This window comes from Nycticebus coucang, chromosome 12, assembly GCF_027406575.1.
Source record: "Nycticebus coucang isolate mNycCou1 chromosome 12, mNycCou1.pri, whole genome shotgun sequence".
Classification (NCBI taxonomy): Eukaryota; Metazoa; Chordata; class Mammalia; order Primates; family Lorisidae; genus Nycticebus; species Nycticebus coucang.
In genome coordinates this window covers 4922421-4940156 of record NC_069791.1, presented here as the reverse complement: position 1 = coordinate 4940156, position 17736 = coordinate 4922421, and the positions used below count along the sequence as shown (strand labels likewise).

Sequence of the window (17736 nt, the reverse complement as noted above, 5' to 3'; positions counted from 1 at the left end):
CAATTGATAGGCATGATAATGTTTAGGTGTCATGTTTTTCAAAGGTTCAGTGAATATTTTTAATCTTTTCACCATTGTGGGAGTTTGGTTTTGTTCCCTAATTTCTGGATGGGTTTACTTTGATGGCAAACCATTGTGCTGGTCATTATAGCAAATGGGTGTCAGAATATCCTGAAGAGCTTGTTTAGTTATGGCAAATTTCCTCAAAATGTGTATGTCAGTAAAGTATTTGATTTCTCCATCACAAATAAAACTCAGTTTAGCTGAATATAGGATCCTGGGATGAAGGTTGTTTTGTTTTAGGAGATTGAAGGTTGATGACCATCCTCTTCTGGCTTAAAGGTTTCAGCTGAGAGATCAGCAATCATTCTAATATTTCTCCCTTTGTAGATGATGCTTTTCTTATGTCTGGCTCCTTGGAGAATTTTCTCCTCCATCTTAACTTTGGCAAAGTTAATTATAATGTGTCTAGGAGATGCTTTATTTGGATGTAATCTTACTGGAGTTCTGAAACTGTCTGCTATCTGAATTTCTGTATCTCTTGCCATGCTTGGGAAATTCCCTTCCATAGTATCTTGGAGTAAAGCATCTGTGTCTTTATTACCATCTTCTTCTCCTTTTGGAATTATGATAAGATGAATGTTTGAAATTTAGGAGTGGTCCCACAACTCTTTAGTTTTTGTTCTCCACTTCTCTGCCTCTTTGAATGTTGTGGAGTGTTCAAAAGCTGTCTTCAACTTCAGAGATCCTTTATTATGCCTGCTCAACTCTATTGCTTAAGGATTCAACTCTATTGCGAAACTCCTCAAATAACTTTCTCATTTCCTTGAGCTCTGCTATTTCTTATCTCATTATGTCCATATCCTTCGTGATTTTGTCTTTGAATTCATTGATTTCTTGAGACAACTTTTGAACTACTCTTTGTGTTTCTATTTCCAACTTTTTCTCCATTCTATTCATCTTATTTGCCATCCATATTCTGAATTTTATTTCTGATATTTCATCCATTTTTTATGAATGGTATCTTCTGATTTATCTCCTTTGTCATTCCTTGGGGAAGTTGATCTACTCTGATTATTCATATTGCTAGAGTTCTTCCTCTGATTCCACCACATGAGTATTTTCTGCAATTTGGCTATTAAAAGTGGTAGGGTAAGATTGGATTGGGGTTCCCAGGAAGTAGACTTAACTTGCCCTTAACCAATGAGCTGGGGCTTATGAGTGTGGGTCTTCCCCTACAGCCTTACAAAGGTCCCTTTCAGAGCTATAGCAGAAGACTCTGAAGATCTGCTTAGTAAGAGAGTGCAAGTTGGCTCTATCCTGAATTCAACCACCTCTATCCCATCCTAAGGAGTTGAGGCATTATGCTGGCATCTCATCTGGGGAGAGATACAAGCAACTGTGGTGCCCTGTCCCCACCAGTGACAGCTGGTGAAGGGGATTCAATCCTTTCCCACTTCAAAACAACCACTTCTCAACCTCAGAGACACCCTGGAAGGACAGCCCAGTTCTAGAGCTCTAAACAGATTGACCCACACACTAAAGTCACTGATAAATAGGGAGAGTTCAAAGGGTCTCCAATTACCCAATAGTAGAAATCCACAGACAATTTCAAACAGCATACACAAGAGGATGGAGCCCAGCCCCTCTGGTGGACCACCAATTCATGAAAGATCACCAACCAGTCAGGGCAAAGGCATCAGCACCTCCACCCTGTAAATCTGAAGTGGGCAGTTCACCTGCCCTTGGAAGTCCAAACCAGGCATCAGCACCCCAACCCCCAAAAGACCAAACTGGGTGTCAATGGCTCCGCCCCTGAAAGTGCTAATGGGGGTCAGCACCCCTGCCAGAGATAGTCCTAACCCAACATCAGTGGTTCCACCCTTAAAAGACTGAACAGGGGTCAGCATCACTGCCCACAGCAATGTCTCACATTTTTCTCTCTCCCAAATGCCCCATTCCTCAAATAATTTAAATGGCAACAAGAATTGAAATCCATCATTTCACCTGTTACAGTTTAAGCTCAGGACCTCAATTGCTCTCTGTTAGATTATTTCAATCCTCTCTAATGTATCTTCATACCCCCAATATGTCTTCATTAAGACTTTCAAATTCATTTTTGCTTTTTAAAAAATGTAAAAAAAAAAATCTGTCTTTAAAAAAAAAGAAAGCTTGGACATGCATTGCCTTGATCACATAACTTCTAGAATGACGTTCAATCGCTATGTGTAACAAATTGCATATTCCAGGAAAACGTTCAAGGCATAGAACATACCATTTAATAACTTTCAATATATTAAAAAAAACAGATATGAATAAATCAAAACAAAATACTTCTAAATCTTTTAGGTACTCACTTTCTCACTGGTTAACACAAGTGTTATGCACATGTAGGGCATCTAGAAATTACTTGTTGAAATAATCTGAAAAGCCATTCTTAAGACTAAACCAGCTAATCCCAAAACTGAATCTAGCCTGATGTGCTTGTCCCTAGTAAGAATTCAATAACTATGAGTTAAATGCCAGATAATTGTAATGTCTGTACTCTACCGTTCACAGTCTCACACAGGCAGGTAAAAGCAATAAGGAAGAAAGCTCTAAGCAATCTGTAAATACAGCTATTCTAACGCTCTTTCCCTTATTATACATGTAAAGCAAGAGGTGGGGGAGGAAGAAAGAAGGGAGGGAAGGGGGAAGAGGAGGAAGGAAGAGCCTAGTCTGAATCAGTAATGTTCTACTGTGAGTTCTCTATGTGGGTGAGGGGTACAGAGGACCAGTACACATCTCTCCCAACCTGTCCATTTCTCTAAGCAGATTGTCTGATGTCATTTTAATTCTCTCCATTTAGTGAGTCAAAATGACAAAGGGCTTGTCTTTGCGTATATTGCTCTTTCAGATGGATGCATCCTCTAAGATTTGAGAAAATTATCTAAACTTTAAAAAGATCAATCTCATGAGCTCATTCAATTAATTACCATGATGTCAGCTGTTGTTGTGTATCATCAACAGTCAAACCCAATTGTATAGCATGGCACAGCAGTGCAAGATTTACTGAGGGGAAACAAAAGAACAAGATCAAAGTCTTTTTTCTCTTTTAATTTTAACCATAGATGCAGCATCTCAGATCTCTTCCCTCCCGTTAAAACCAATGCCATATTTGAAAGCCATTACCAAATTTGATATATGGTGCTGTTTGATATTAAAACTGGAAGTTTCTATTGTGTTAAGAGCGCTTGAAAATAAAGTGAAATAAAACTATATGATGCTGTTCCAAAAATAGGGGAGAGATTGGTCTGTCATGGGCCCACATTCTCATACTATTATCTAACCCATGTTCACATGCACGCACGCACGCGCACACACACACACACACACACACATACACACAGTTCACTTGAAGACTGGTAAGATCCAAGTAAGGTCTGTATTGAGTTTAGTAATAGTATGTCAATGTCACTTTCCTGCTTCTGACAGTGTTCTATGGTTTTGCAAAATGTTATTACTGGGGGAAAGTGGGGAAAGTTCTCCTAGAAACCCTTTGTGCTAGCTTTTGTAGCTTCTTGTGACTCTCAAGTTATTTTAAAATAAAGAGTCTTTCTAAAAACTTAAAGGCTGAATCAGTCATATTTGTGAAATAGTTGAATAATCTCCATATATAATACATATTTAAAGAAGAACAGTGCATAATGTCTAACAGTCACCAAAATAAAATGAATTTTCCATATTGCTAAAAATGATGCCAATTAAGTTCATAGTCAAGATGTGAGCAACTAGCACCAGTATAAACATGTATCTATTTCAACCGTTTCCTAGCAAAGACGCAAATCAAGCATCGGAACTTTGTGACATGGCAAGATTTGCTATGGATCTTTATTTAAAAAATTGAAGAATTTATGTCAGCCTCTTCATGGGTTCAAAGCTTTCCTAGATAATAACTGAAGTGCTTTTAAAATAAAACACAAGAAAACAGATCTCCAAATATAACTTATGAAAGACAGTTCATTTTATATTCCAATTTTATTCACCTTTTCTGAATAGTCACAACATTATCTTATGGGGGATAATCTAGTTAGTATATTTGAAATTTCATGTATTTTTCTCTATTAATATGCATGTATTACACTTGTATATTATACAGAATTTCCAGTGTTTTTTAGAGGACATTGTTTTAAAAATGAGAAGCATTATGATTCAAACAAACCTAGGACAAATTCATAATTTCTAAAATAAAGTAGTTTTCATCTTTGTTGTAAAGAAAAACTAATGCTATTCTAATTGATGCAAAAACTCCAGCACAATTGTTAGTCTTTTCTTTATGATTTCATGTAGTCGAGGCATTGTGAAAATCCACTCGGAGCCATCTAATTAGCTGTGAGCATAATTAAAACGGAGAAGGAAAACATTTCATTTCATGTACTTATGAGGCAGCAGACTTGTAGGTCGATGTCAGAAGTATGCTTTTTAAGTTTAATTTTTAACAAAGTTTATACTTTTAATTGTTCTTCCCAAGAAAAAGAGTCTGAGTAACATACTGGGTTTTGAATATTGTTACAAACTAAGAACTAAAGCTCTTTAGGACCTGTGAGCCTCCATTATGGGAAAAACCGGTGCCTAACTGGCCATGTCAGTGAGTTTTTAAAATAACAAAATATTTCCACATCTTCTCTACATAACAGAACTTCTAATAGGACAATTTCTGAAACATCTTCTGAACAGTCTAAAATGAGTAAAACACAGGCGTCTACCCCTTTATGTTCCCTCAAATTATAAGTTCACACAATATTATTACGAATGGCTATGAAATTTCCATTCTTCTCTCCCTTCACATCACAAATCAAACAACATAAATGTAGTATAAAATAATACATTCTGTAATAACTTAGGGGAAAAAGTACATACATGTTTAAGGCCTTTAAATATTTATGACTTTCCTGTAGCACTGAAAACCACAAATGTTAAAATGGCTACAAAAATGTGGACAAAATACTGGCCTAAGAAATTATTTGAATGAGACAACTATAAGCAAATATTTATAAATTTGAGGCCAAAACAAATGAACAATTTTTCCTACCAACAGGCTGAACAAATATGTAAGCATTCAAACAGTCACTGGGGCTGAGGAAGAGACAGTCTTTTAAAATGAGATAGAAAGGACAGTTTAAAAACAGAAACACCAGAAGAAATCTCAGTAACATTCAAGCTAAGAAACCAGAAACTGACCTGCCACCCTGGCAAGTTTTTGAAACTGAAGGCGACCAAATAATATGACTGTTCACTGCTGATTTCTGTGAAAGGAAAAAGTAAACATAAAAAAATTAAAGAAAAAGCCTACTTAAAAAAAAAAAAACTGAAATGGAGTGTGCTGGAGAGATAAAAGTATTATATAATGAAATGGCAATCCAGGTCTAACTACTACCTATCTAACTGACAAAGAGCTGCAGGAGGGCGCTGTTAGCCTGGGGGAGATATGTCAGCTTGTCTATATATTCTTATATGACTGATTTACTCAGATAGCTATTACTTGCCAACAATAGTTATTACACGTGGATATATATTTCCATTCCTTTAACAAAAGCAAATTTAAGATGTTAAAACATGTAGGCCTTCCGAGCTCCAGTATTAGAATATAATTAAAATTGTCTCAGTCTACCATGCCAAAGAAGTTCTCAGGAAAAAAAAAAATTGTCATTGAAGTTGTGTGTAGTTGCACTAGCCAAGGAACACGGGGCCCAGGAACACGTCCATGATGGGAGAACAGCGCAATCGGGAGACAGCTTTCAGAAAGAAGAACAGTCGTCACATCTGGAGCCGATAATCCAAAAGGTGACTGTCTCTAACCTCACCCTGGAAAAAACAACTCTTCACCACCTCTGAGGATGCCAAGTTCAAATTCTTGTGGCAATTTTACAAGTTGAACACAGTTTGAATATTAAATCTTCATGACATAGAAGTTCATATCTTTTTTGAAAGTCTTGATTTCAAGAAAGAGTCCAGAGAAATCCTTTAGAAATAGACTCTGGAGTGCGTCTCCCGAGCAGTATAAAAATCTTCCTGCAGGTCACTTCAGGAGTTAAGTTTCTGTGCATACGTCCCATGTAATCAGCCTTGAGGGGCACCTGACTTAGCCTTAGTTAATGGGTTACCTACAAAGGAGGAAGGAAATATAATTAGCCTTTCATAACACAGACTTAAAACAAAACACGAGACAGTAACACGTAACTCAAACACCTGCAATTTGCTATATCAAATACATTGCTGAATTTTAAAGGATTACCCTTATTCAGGTGTCTCCAGCTTATAAAAATATACCAATATTTTATCATTATCATTTCACAATATTTTTGGAGCAACTTTCACATTACCCAAATGGCTATTACCATGACCAGGATAATCTCAACTGGCAGCAATGATGCCTCTCTCAAACCAGAATGCTTGTGGGATCCCTGATGTCGCAGAGACGGGATGGGCAGACCTGAAGATCACAGCACTTTGTACTGGGCGTCAGTGAAGAAAGACGTTCCGCTCACAGCAACAGGATCAGACCACACTCTCAAGTCAGCCCTGGGGGGTCAGCTGCACAAGATCCATTCACGAAATAAACAGTCTAAAAATTGAGGCCCTGTTGGACTCAATGATATTCCCAAAAAAATCATTTATTCATGAAGACAAAAATATATTTGTGGAGAGAAACAATGAAGAATAGGAAAATGTTTTACCAGATTTCAAGGGTACCTAAAAATTCTCATAAAACGGATTAGAGTATATTATTAATGCTATTTCGAATATTATGGAGGATGATTCATACTGACTTTTCACAACTACTGAAGTCCAAAGAACATTTGTGTGCAGGAAAAAAACAAAGATGGATGGAATACTTGATACATACAGATATCCACATAAACACAGAGAGAGAAACAGATAAATGCACAGGAAGATGGGGTGGGGGTGCCAAGAGGGGCAGGGAGAGATTTCTGCTGTGGCACTGAGTTTATAATTCTACTCTAAATCAAATAAAGTATTTAGAAAGAATTACCTAACAGTTCTTTAATAGCAATGGCTACAACGAAAAGTGATTTTTTAAATTATTGTGGGCACTTTGATTTTATCCATTAAGTGACACAGCTATGTGTCCTCTGATAAAACATTTACAAAAGCCTGTTTTTTGTTTGTTTTGTTTTATTGTTTTCTGATCATCTGTGAAAAGGGAATATATTAAACAAAATAATAAGCCAGGTCCACACTGTCTCTGCCCTAGCTAATCTGAAATCATACCACAAAAGGGAGACGTAAAAATCAAACATGCGTTTCCTGCACGGAGATGGTCCCCTTGCCACTTCTGTGGTCAGCGGGCATGCCTGAGGAAGGTCAGCCTGCACATCCCCCCACAGAGGATGGAGGGTCACACAAGCAGCTTAATAACTTTTAAGATCCGGACGCAGATCAAATATCTCAGTCAGGGCAACCAAGTCATTATCGATTTGTCTACGTTCAGCAGTCGGTGTGTACAAGTTCTGTGATGGGATCTCAGCCAGGGAGTTGGTATAAGAAGGTGGGAAGAAAATGTGACTATTCTTACGGACTTTCTGTCACAGGCTGCTAGTGGAGAGAGCCGATCTTTGTGAAAAACACAGACATTATTGTGAGATCAACTTTCTCCATAAACATTAATTTAGCACAATCATTGCTTCCATTGGCTGAGAAAGATGGCCTGGCCTTTTCTAAAAATCCTATTCTGTAGGAGTTTCCCTAGGAAAAATTATGAAACATAACATGTGGACCATATTTCCAAAACTAGCGCTGAAAAGACAGGAAAGGGGGTTGGATAGGTGGGGGAGAAAGAAAGAATGTGTGTGTGTAGAAGAGTGTGTGTGCGTGTGAGTGTGCATGTGTGTGTGTGCATCTGTGTGTGCATGTACATGCGTGTGTGTGCATGTGCGTGTGTGTGTGTGTGTGTGTAAATAAAAGAGAGACAGAGACAGAGCTAGAGACCAGCCTCTGTGGGGACTCCGTATGGGCACCCAGAGAAACACAGCAGAAGGGGATGGGAGGAGCACACTGTGCTGGCTCCATGGAAGCAGGTGGCAAACCCATCCCCGGAGCCCCTTCAGGCTGGACTCTAAGTCCTCTGCCCATGAGCAGAGTAGATGCTTCCTACATCTCCTTCCCACACTAAATATTTGACTCTACTAGTTTAAATAAAGCTGAAGAATGACTCCCTCGACTATTTATATGTTAAAGCTTTCTTTTAACACAACTTTATAAATAGACATCCAAATCTACAGTATACTATGAAAGGCAAATGTAGCTAAAATGAATTTTTCTTCCATGTCTACAGATAAAATATATATATACACACGGAAACATAAATACGTGTAAATATAAGTATACTATATTTAGGATCATACCCTTGAAGATATCATAAGTACACATTTTTATGATACTATGTTTCCATCAGCTAAAAGAATTGCCAGACAATAAAATTTAAACAGGCTCAAAAGAAATAATTGTCAAAATAAGCATAGATTACAATGAAAGTAAAGTGACTTTTTCCTACACTCAAGCTTTACACAATAGTCCTAGATTATTTATCTTAAAAATACCCTTGCACATTTTATGAGAGAAATGGTAGGGCATACATGACTTCTAATATCAGGTGAAAAGTGGACAATCTGTTTTAGATTTGACTTTCTGTAATTATTTCATTTTGACCAGAGGACGGACGATGGTTGAGCTTGCAGAGCTGTGTGCTTAGGCCCGAGTGGTGGTGTGGCCGTGAAAATCACGTGTCATATTGTTCATAAAACTCCTAGCTTTGTCAACACTGCAGGACTATGAAAATAAAAATTCCATATTTGAGGTGGGTTTTTTTTTAATGCACAAAGCATTAACAAGACAGCCACCAAAAATAGAATGAACAGATCACACAAACATTTAGTGAAAAGTTGAAGGCCTACACTGAAGGAGTTCCAGCTTGCTTTTCCACGTGATATAAAGATGATGTGTGAACAAGTATCAGCATCCTCCCCCACAACCCTCCGATCTACACCAAATGAAATGGCAAGACAAAAGGCTTAAAAATATACAGGAAGTGATTCTGAATAGAGGCACATCATCACCAATAGAGAGAGCCTAACATGCAAAATCCTTACAGCATTTTAAAACAACATTAAAACTTAAACAAACAAACAAAAATTGGCCTTTTAATGATTTACATACTCATTACATAAGTCTGAGCAACCCAAGTTTAAATTCCTGCATGCTACTTGGGGGAAAACATATTCAATGCTGTTTTATCCTTGGTAGATTTATCAACGGGAATAGTCTGATATGCAAGAATTGCTTAAGCAATACTTATAGGATCTAACATTTTAAAAAGCAGACCTAATTTTTAAATACAAAATTAAGCAGTGCCATCTTTTTAGAACTTAAATACCACTCTCTTTTCACTCAAGCCGTATTTTTGAGAAATGGCCAAACAGTAAAAGTTCTACCTTCTAACAAAGATTTTTAGCAAGTTTTCAGTAACTGAAAACAGAAGGTTGCAATAAAATCGGTTTTACAAGATGGGAAATGGCATTTGCTACCATGAATACACACTGCCTTCCTGTTCTGAGGGCAATAGATATAAAATATCGCACGAGGGAGAGGAATGGTCCTTGAGCCATTACGGTTATGCCTTGAGCTGCCTGTGCTATAATCACTATCTCAGTAAATTTCCCCTTCCAAAGGCCATACTCTGCACAGCTGCTCTTCTTTCTGTAAATCTTATTGGAGGGCTGCACTCCAGCCATTGTGGTAAGTCAAATGAGTGGGCCACTGGACCCTGGCAAAATGACGAATAGAAACAGCTTCTCCAGTCACAAGCACAAAGCTATCCCCCTCCAGCATGAAAAGCCAATCTGCCAACATTAAGCAAAAAGTGCTAATTCTTCAAGATCAGAGCATCCACTTCTCCCAGGCCAACACAACTATTATTGCGTCCTGATTGGATTTCTCAAAAACTCATACTAAAATCATGTTTTCAAGTGAGTTCATCAATTTAAACTGAGAAAACAAAATAAAATGAATGGCATATATGATATTACATTTGAAATTAGGGTAAGTCCATTATTTTATACAGTTTCCATTTTATTGCAGTTTTTGGCTAGGGCTGGGCTCAAACCCGCCATCCTCGGCATATGGCGCTACAGTTTCCATTTTATAGCTTGTTCATTGTGAAATTTCCTCTGTCTATCCACAGGTTAAAGCAAATTAGAAAGCTGGAAGGAAATTCAAGAGTCCACTTATTCCTCTGTAAAATTCTTAAATCTTAAAATCATTTTATTCTCTAAAATTGAGCTCTAAAATTCCCTTTTTCTCTGTTCAACTCCTGCTGACTAGGTCATCAGTGGGAGGTGACATGTTATAGTGAGAAGTATAAAGTGACAAACAGTCTGGGCTCAGTCAGGCAGACACCTGGATTCAAGTCCCCACCTTATCACATGCTAACATTGTAGGCTTGAATAAATTATTGAAATCCCCAGTCCTAGCCTCCTCGTGTGTAACAGAGTATTATGATTACAGCAGATAATCCCTGCAGAGTGCCGGTCCCAGTAAACGCTTTTTAAATATAGCAGGTGGTGCGGGGGCAATTCCTAAACAGGGCACAAAAGGGGACGGGCAGGATCCCTACTGGACATCCGTGTAGTTCTTCTTGTTTCTACAAACACATTGACTTCATTAAAGTCAGTTTTCTATTACTCACAGTAACTCATCTTGCACTTATTTCTTTTCATAGTCTTGTTAATAATAAAAATCCCATATCTGACAAAAATCTCTTTATAACAAAGATATTTGCACCAGATTGTTCATTGCAGCTCAATTCATCATAGCCAAGTCATGGAAGAAGCCCAGTGCCCATCGACCCCGGAATGGATTCATAAATTGTGGTATATGTACACCATGGAATATTATGCAGCCTTTAAAAAGATGGAGCCTTTACCTCTTTTATGTTTACATGGATAGAGCTGGAACATATTCTTCTTAGTAAAGTATCTCAAGAATGGAAGAAAAAACATCCCATGTATTCAGTACTATTATGAAACAAATTTATAATCACTGACACTTTCATATGAAGAATAAATCACAACTACGACCCAAAATGAAGGAGGGAGAGGGGATTGGGAGGGGAGGGGGGGAGGTCAGATCAGGGAGGGTGAATGGTGGGATCACACCTATGGTGCATAATGCAAGGGTACATGTCAGATCTATTAGTACAGAGTATAAATGTCTTTACACAATAACTAAGTAAATGAGATGAGGTATATATTTTAAAAAATCCCATATTTGGAATGAAACATGCTGTTTGGCTAGCTCTGGGAGGGATGCTGTCTTTTCAGACAAGGCAAGAAAGAACAGTGGTTAAAAGGATTTGCTCTGAAATCAGGCTGCCTACACTCAACCCTCAGATGTGCTGGTAACTTACTGTGTGATCCTGGGCAAAACAGTGATGCTGTCAGTGTCTGTATTATAAGGTTGGATCAGCTGAAGAATAAATAAGTAAATTGGTCACATGCTTAGAACACCACTAGGCACCCGATGAGGACAATATAGTAACTTATTATTCAGACGCGTGTGCGTTTGTAAGCATCTGAACACATCACATTTCTACTTTTTACCTCTGATTATTTCTAAGCACATGTGGCTAGTCTTCTCAAACACACACTTCCCCTCTAATTCTTTGTCTTCCTAAGGGACACAGGTGCCATCAGATTTTGCATGCAGGATGTGTATTTAGGAAATCAGCACTGTACTTTATCTGGGCTCGAATAGTAAATGGGATATGGTTGCGTCAAAACCAATGCAGATTTGGAACTTCCCTTCTCCTTTATTGGCGATTCCTCTGATACTGTTTTGCCTTAATTGAGTTCTACCCCACGTCCCAGATTCCTTCTGGATCTTGGTCATTCAGTTTGCCAGTCTACATAAATTCATGAAATCACTGCCAAATCACTGCGGCAGCAATATGAATCTTATAGATTAGCTTGATTTACAAAATAAGATATTCTCGTCTCCAATGTGGTTATTAAAATCTTATTATGGGGAACTATTGAACAGGATTTATGTTCACATGAATACTAAATGAGTCACCTACAACCAGAATAGAAGAGTGAGCGCATTGTGAATATCACAGTCAGTTTTATTTAAAAAAAGAGAGTCAATTTTTCACTGAAATAGCCATGTTATTAGAGAAACATTTATTTTGGGGCTGATGAACATAATTTAAACAACATTTGAACATTTCTCTGGAAGGCAAGGAAACCTGCAATGTTTCTAAGATGAGGCAGCAGGTTGAATCTCAGTACACATCTAATTTTTATAGTACGGCTGCTTAATAACATCACAAGCAGGCACAATTTCAAACCAACATTACAATCAATTTAACTTATTCCACAAAGGTAACAGGAAGAATAGAGTACCTTCATAATCCTACAGGCTGATTTGAATGAACTTTTCTTTCCTTGAAATATAATTGCTGCTTCACTGCAAATATATATTTTTTAATGCAGCTCTCACAAGTACGTGAATTAAGTTCTTGCTTCACTTTTTGTACACCAAATGTGCCATTAAAACATCATTACTCTACAGTAGCAGGCTTTCTCATTTAAGCTAGAGAAAAGCTGCCATTAGGTTCGTTATAACTGTACACGAATGCACTTGTCCCATTGCAAAGCACCTTATGCAACAAGGTATTACAAAATGGAAAGCACCTATTGGTCTGAGATACCCATGCAGGAGCAAGCTGGCCAGGTAGCTTTCAGGTAAGGCAAGACAATGACATCTGAATCACCTTTATAAATATATCCATCTATATAAAAAATTAAGCCTACATTTTACTTTCATGGTGATGGAGATGATTCCTATAACCCTAAAAACCATCCTATAGTAATACCACATTTTAATTTTACCTCCAAAAAACTTCTGGCACTGGATTTGCCTGAGCATTTATTTTAACATTTGGAATATGTTTTATTCTTCATCTAGAATCAGCATTTCCACAAAATGACCTAGTACTATTCTCAGTTACCTGTTCTATAAATTCTTGAAGAATTAAACAGCCTTGGGTGAGTGGAGAGATAATTGTTTCAAACAACAGAGATCATTTCTGTAGCTAACTGATTATATTTAGGTGTGACTCAGTGTGTGTCCATTGTGAAAGCACAAAATGGAACATTTCCTTGGACTTGGTCCGTAACCTTCCTAGACTTCTGGAGAGGACCAGAAGACTAGATATGACTGGGGAGAGGCTGTCTTATTCTACCAGTCAGAAGACCAGAGTTTCATACAAACATTACTATCTGCTAGTTTTAGAATTTTAGCTACCTCAGTTACAATCTCTGCCTCTCCAGATTTCTTATCTGTCTGGTAAGTTGGTTGGACTCAGAGAGCTTCTCATTCCCTTCCAGCCGCCAACTACTGTTAATGTTTCTTAAGAAGCGTTATTTCCAAATTGGACAAAACTTTGTCCTGATTCATCGTGTTGTAACCCAAATTCACCAGTGGTATGACCACTATGAAGACTTCATTTTTCTATGAGGCTGAATCGTTATATTAGAATTGCAGAACTCAGGGCGGCACTTGTGGCTCATTGAGTAGGGTACTGACCCATATACTGAGGGTGGTGGGTTCAAACCCAGCCCTGGCCAAACTGCAACAAAAAAATAGCTGGGCATTATGGTGGGCGCCTGTAGTCCCAGCTACTCAGGAGGCTGAGGCAAGAGAATCTCCTAAGCCCAAGGATTTGGAGGTTGCTGTGAGCTGCGATGCCATGGAACTCTATAGAGGGTTAATAAGTGAGACTCTGTCTCAAAAAAAAAAAAAAAAAAAGAAAAGAAAAAAATTAAAAATTAAAAATATTAAAAAAAAAGAATTGCAAAACTCATGAGCTCTTATCACAATACAACATCTGTCAATAGCTTTCAGCTTCCTGTGCTATGTAAATGAAGATCTCTTCTGGAAAGGAATCTTTGAACAGATGGACCTACACTCATTCTTAAACTCTGAAAGCTGTGCAGTGTGCCGGCCATGAGCCCTGTGACTCACGGGAGCAGATGACTGTCTGTGTTGCCATCTACACACATTCACCCGCGGAGCAGATCAACTGATGACGTTCCCTCTGGACAACATCCATTGTTAGCAAAACAAAGCCTTCTCCACTTTCTCTTTAGCTAGTTAATGAAATCCTTTGGGACTTAAAGTATTAAGACAAGACTTTCCTTCTCCTTAACCTAATCTCCCAGAATATGCACTTTCTATTTGTTTCAGGTAGAGGAGAAAATAATAATAATAATAAAGATAAAAACTAAAGGCAACAGCATATAGAAAAAGCAGTATTCTCTTGGGAACATCCAAAAAATCCATGGTGCAGGAAAACCATTATTTTAAATAACTGAGAAAATCTTAGTATGTGTATTTTTGAGATATTAATTTCATATGCCAGCATAGTTCGCACATTTTTAGAGACAGTCAAGATTCTGAATTCAACTGTAAGGTACTTTATCTGCTAAATTTGATATTAGGTTCATTTTTTTAGACTTGCCTCCCATTTACAAATGAGTAATTTGAACAGATAGTTTGTATCCACTTTCTGCCACAAAGCTTTGGAAGTTAAAATCTGGTCAATAATCACCGGCCTCTACAACTATAGACTCACTGCAAAAGTAAGCAGTAAAAATGTGCTTAAAATGAGTTTACGGTAAGTGAGAGAAGTTTAGGCAGAAGAAGGGCTAAAACTCGGAATCAAATTTCTAGTAACCTAGAGATTACTACGAGAGCAGCATTTTCTCTTAACTCTCATATCTGGTTGGAGTTACAATTATAAATGGCTTTCAGTGACAAACTTTCCTTGAGATCCCCATCTGAATGAAGAGTAAGTTGCTGTGACTCCATAGAGGACTTGAAGTAACTGGTGGAAGGACAGAGGAAATACCAGCCGGGTTTGAGAACAGGCCAGAAGCAGCACACGCTTTCTACCCCCAGCCCTATGCTCTTCAAAATAATTCAGAGACAATCATTCCATATGTGATAGATCTTTTATTAAAAAGAAAACAAAAACAAACCCTTTCTATAAGTTCCAAACTGAAATCCATTTTTTGAAGGACAAAGTAGCATGGGCAGTGATGTTTAATACGTTGGATGCTTTTTTTTTTTTTTTTTTGCTATTCCTCAGATGTAATCCTCCCTGGATTTTTCTAACGAAAATCGCCTCAGTTTAGTAGTGTTAAATATCCAAAGTCGATCAAGTTGAATCTTTAAATCTAGCTATTTGCAATTTCTTAGATGTTGATATACGATAACAAGTTGTGGGGAGATGTAAATATATACAGAATGCATATTTAGTTAAGAATGGTGACCTTCATTTGGTTTATGGAGATTGAGTAAAAGTCTGACGGCTCCACACTTTTCATGCTAATCTTCAAAGAATAGCAGGTGTGCCCCAACAGAAGTCTGGGTTGGCGCTCTTGGAAAGCAGGGCCGCAGAGCCACAGGAGGGGGCAGTGAAGAGTCAGTGACCACACCCAGCTCCGTGCGGCCCAGTCCTTCAATTTCGTCTGTTTCTGTTCAAGGAACAGTGTCGCTCCTCACTTTGCCACAAAAATAATTTGGTGTCTTTCTTTAGTAACCACTAAAGCAGTCCTTTTGCCCTCTGATCCCCTGAAACTGTACCAAGTTCCCTGTCCCCTAAAATGGGTGGCGCTGAGGAAAGTACAGGGAAGAGAGGGTCACAGTGAACCCTCTTAACTCAGGGACACACCTGCTGCTCCGCGAGACACAGATGGAGCCGGGAGCTCATTTCTGGAGTTGTTTTGAATCTTTATTTCACAATGACACTTCTCTCTCTTTCTTAGAATCCGACCAACCCTAGGATTCGTCACAACTAGTGCTTCAAAATGGAGCCAAAAGTTTTTTGAACATGGAAAAATCAAAAATTGTCACCATGGTGGAAACCTTCTCTTCCTACGTTTCCATTCAAACTTGAAGAGTTTTACACATTTGCCTAAGGAACAAACACGTGTCGGGTACTCCACTGCTCAGGTTAGTACAGAACACGAGCCTTCAAAACAGCGTAAAGCGAGACAATAACGTCCTTTACCTCCAAAAAAAGGTCACAACGGGATAGCTTTGTTTCTCTCCTAGAGGATTATAAATACTTAGTAAATTATTTCTAATCTCAAGAAGACATCCATTAAGTAAGACCTAAAATAAACAGTTTTTATGAAAATCAAAGCAAGCACAGTAAACACTTCTCCTAACTATTTTGGGCAGCGTTCAACATGAGCCTAAGAATAAAGTTCCTTAAAGGCAAGGAAGAAAATACATAGAAATCAACATATGCTCACTTTAATATAAAAAAATAGTAAAAGTATTATATAGTAACATTCAATTAAAATTCAAATATTTAATATTTTATTTTAACCATTCATACATCTGCCTAAACACCCATGCCCAGAGTAATTTATAATTTGCTGCAGAATGAACTAGAATCACACACACTTATAGGGTAACAATAGCTTAGCTGTTGCTGATTGGTATTATTTTAGAGACAAGGTCTCTCTCAGTTAACCAAGCTACAGGCACATTATCATAGCTCACTGTAGCTTTGAACTCCCAAACTTAAGCAATCCTTCCCGAGTAGTTGAGAGTACACACATGAACCATCGTGCCCAGCTATTTTTTAATTTATGTAATATTTTAGTAAAGATAGTCTTGGTATGTAGCAGAGGCCAGTCTCAAACTCTTAATCTCAAGCAATCCTTCCCCCTTAGCCTCCCACAGTGCTGGGATTATAAGGTAAGAGTCACCATTCCTGGCCAGGACCAAGTTATTTAACCAGTGTATGGATTTAGTCACCCATAGATACTCAATTTTCTAGCCAACTTTATGGTTCACTACTCATTACCAATTGGGTAATCCTCATTAACAGTCTGCATGGGTATTTTTCAGTTATAATTCTATATCTATGTCATTTTATAGATACAGATAGACTTCCAAAATTTTCTTTACACTCTTTCCCAATGTACTCCAGAGGTATCTAAACATACTATTTGAATTTAAAATATTTGGATAATGATTTAATAGTTTAGAGAAAAATATGAATAATCATAGTATATAACAAGTCACATGGCAGAGCGGCTAGTAATTTAGAATCAGACAACAGAAGATTTGGGGTAGTATAAAAATCAAAATAGAGAACATTTTCTACATAAACTTGAGAGGTCAGAATACTTAAAACTAATAGAAAAGGATTCTTTCAAATTTTTGAAATACTTTGTGTTTTTGAGCAGTAAGAACAGACCTCTTTTCCCATCATCATTATTCTCAAATCTCTCCTATGGAACTAGAAAATGTAAGAATAAAATGACCATCTGAGGAAGAGCGGAACTTTTGGTCCCAGGCACATTGTCTAGGCTTCTTAATTTTATATATTCCTGCTGAATAATTTTAAGAATTGCACAACTTTCTCCCGTGTTTTAACTCTGCCCAGGTTCTGGTATCTTTCTAATCTGCCTCCTACGCCCTGTGGTGCTGCCACCGTCTCCCTCAAGGCCTTTATTCTATCCAGTTTGCATGATTGCAATGACTTCCTAATTTGTCTCCTGGACCTGTCTTGCTGTTTGCAATTGCTCCTCTTCTTTGCCACCCACATCCTGAAAAGTCTATAGCAGTGTTCCATTTACAGAAAGAAATCTCATCTCC

General features: G+C 37.8%; 1 protein-coding gene across 4 annotated transcripts in view; it reads right to left on the bottom strand.

Moving 5' to 3' along the window:
• Positions 1 to 3875: 3875 nt before the first annotated feature.
• The window catches only part of TAFA2 (TAFA chemokine like family member 2), a 480911-nt gene continuing 467050 nt past the window's right edge, over positions 3876 to 17736 (bottom strand). For 2 of the 4 annotated variants that reach the window (XM_053555354.1, XM_053555355.1), the window contains exon 5: positions 3877 to 6143. In XM_053555354.1, coding sequence (XP_053411329.1) covers positions 6132 to 6143 — 12 coding nt within the window. In that variant the 3' untranslated portion in view covers positions 3877 to 6131. Of the gene's footprint in view, positions 6144 to 17736 lie in introns of all 4 variants that reach the window. The other 2 variants (XM_053555353.1, XM_053555352.1) reach the window with 2 other exon arrangements.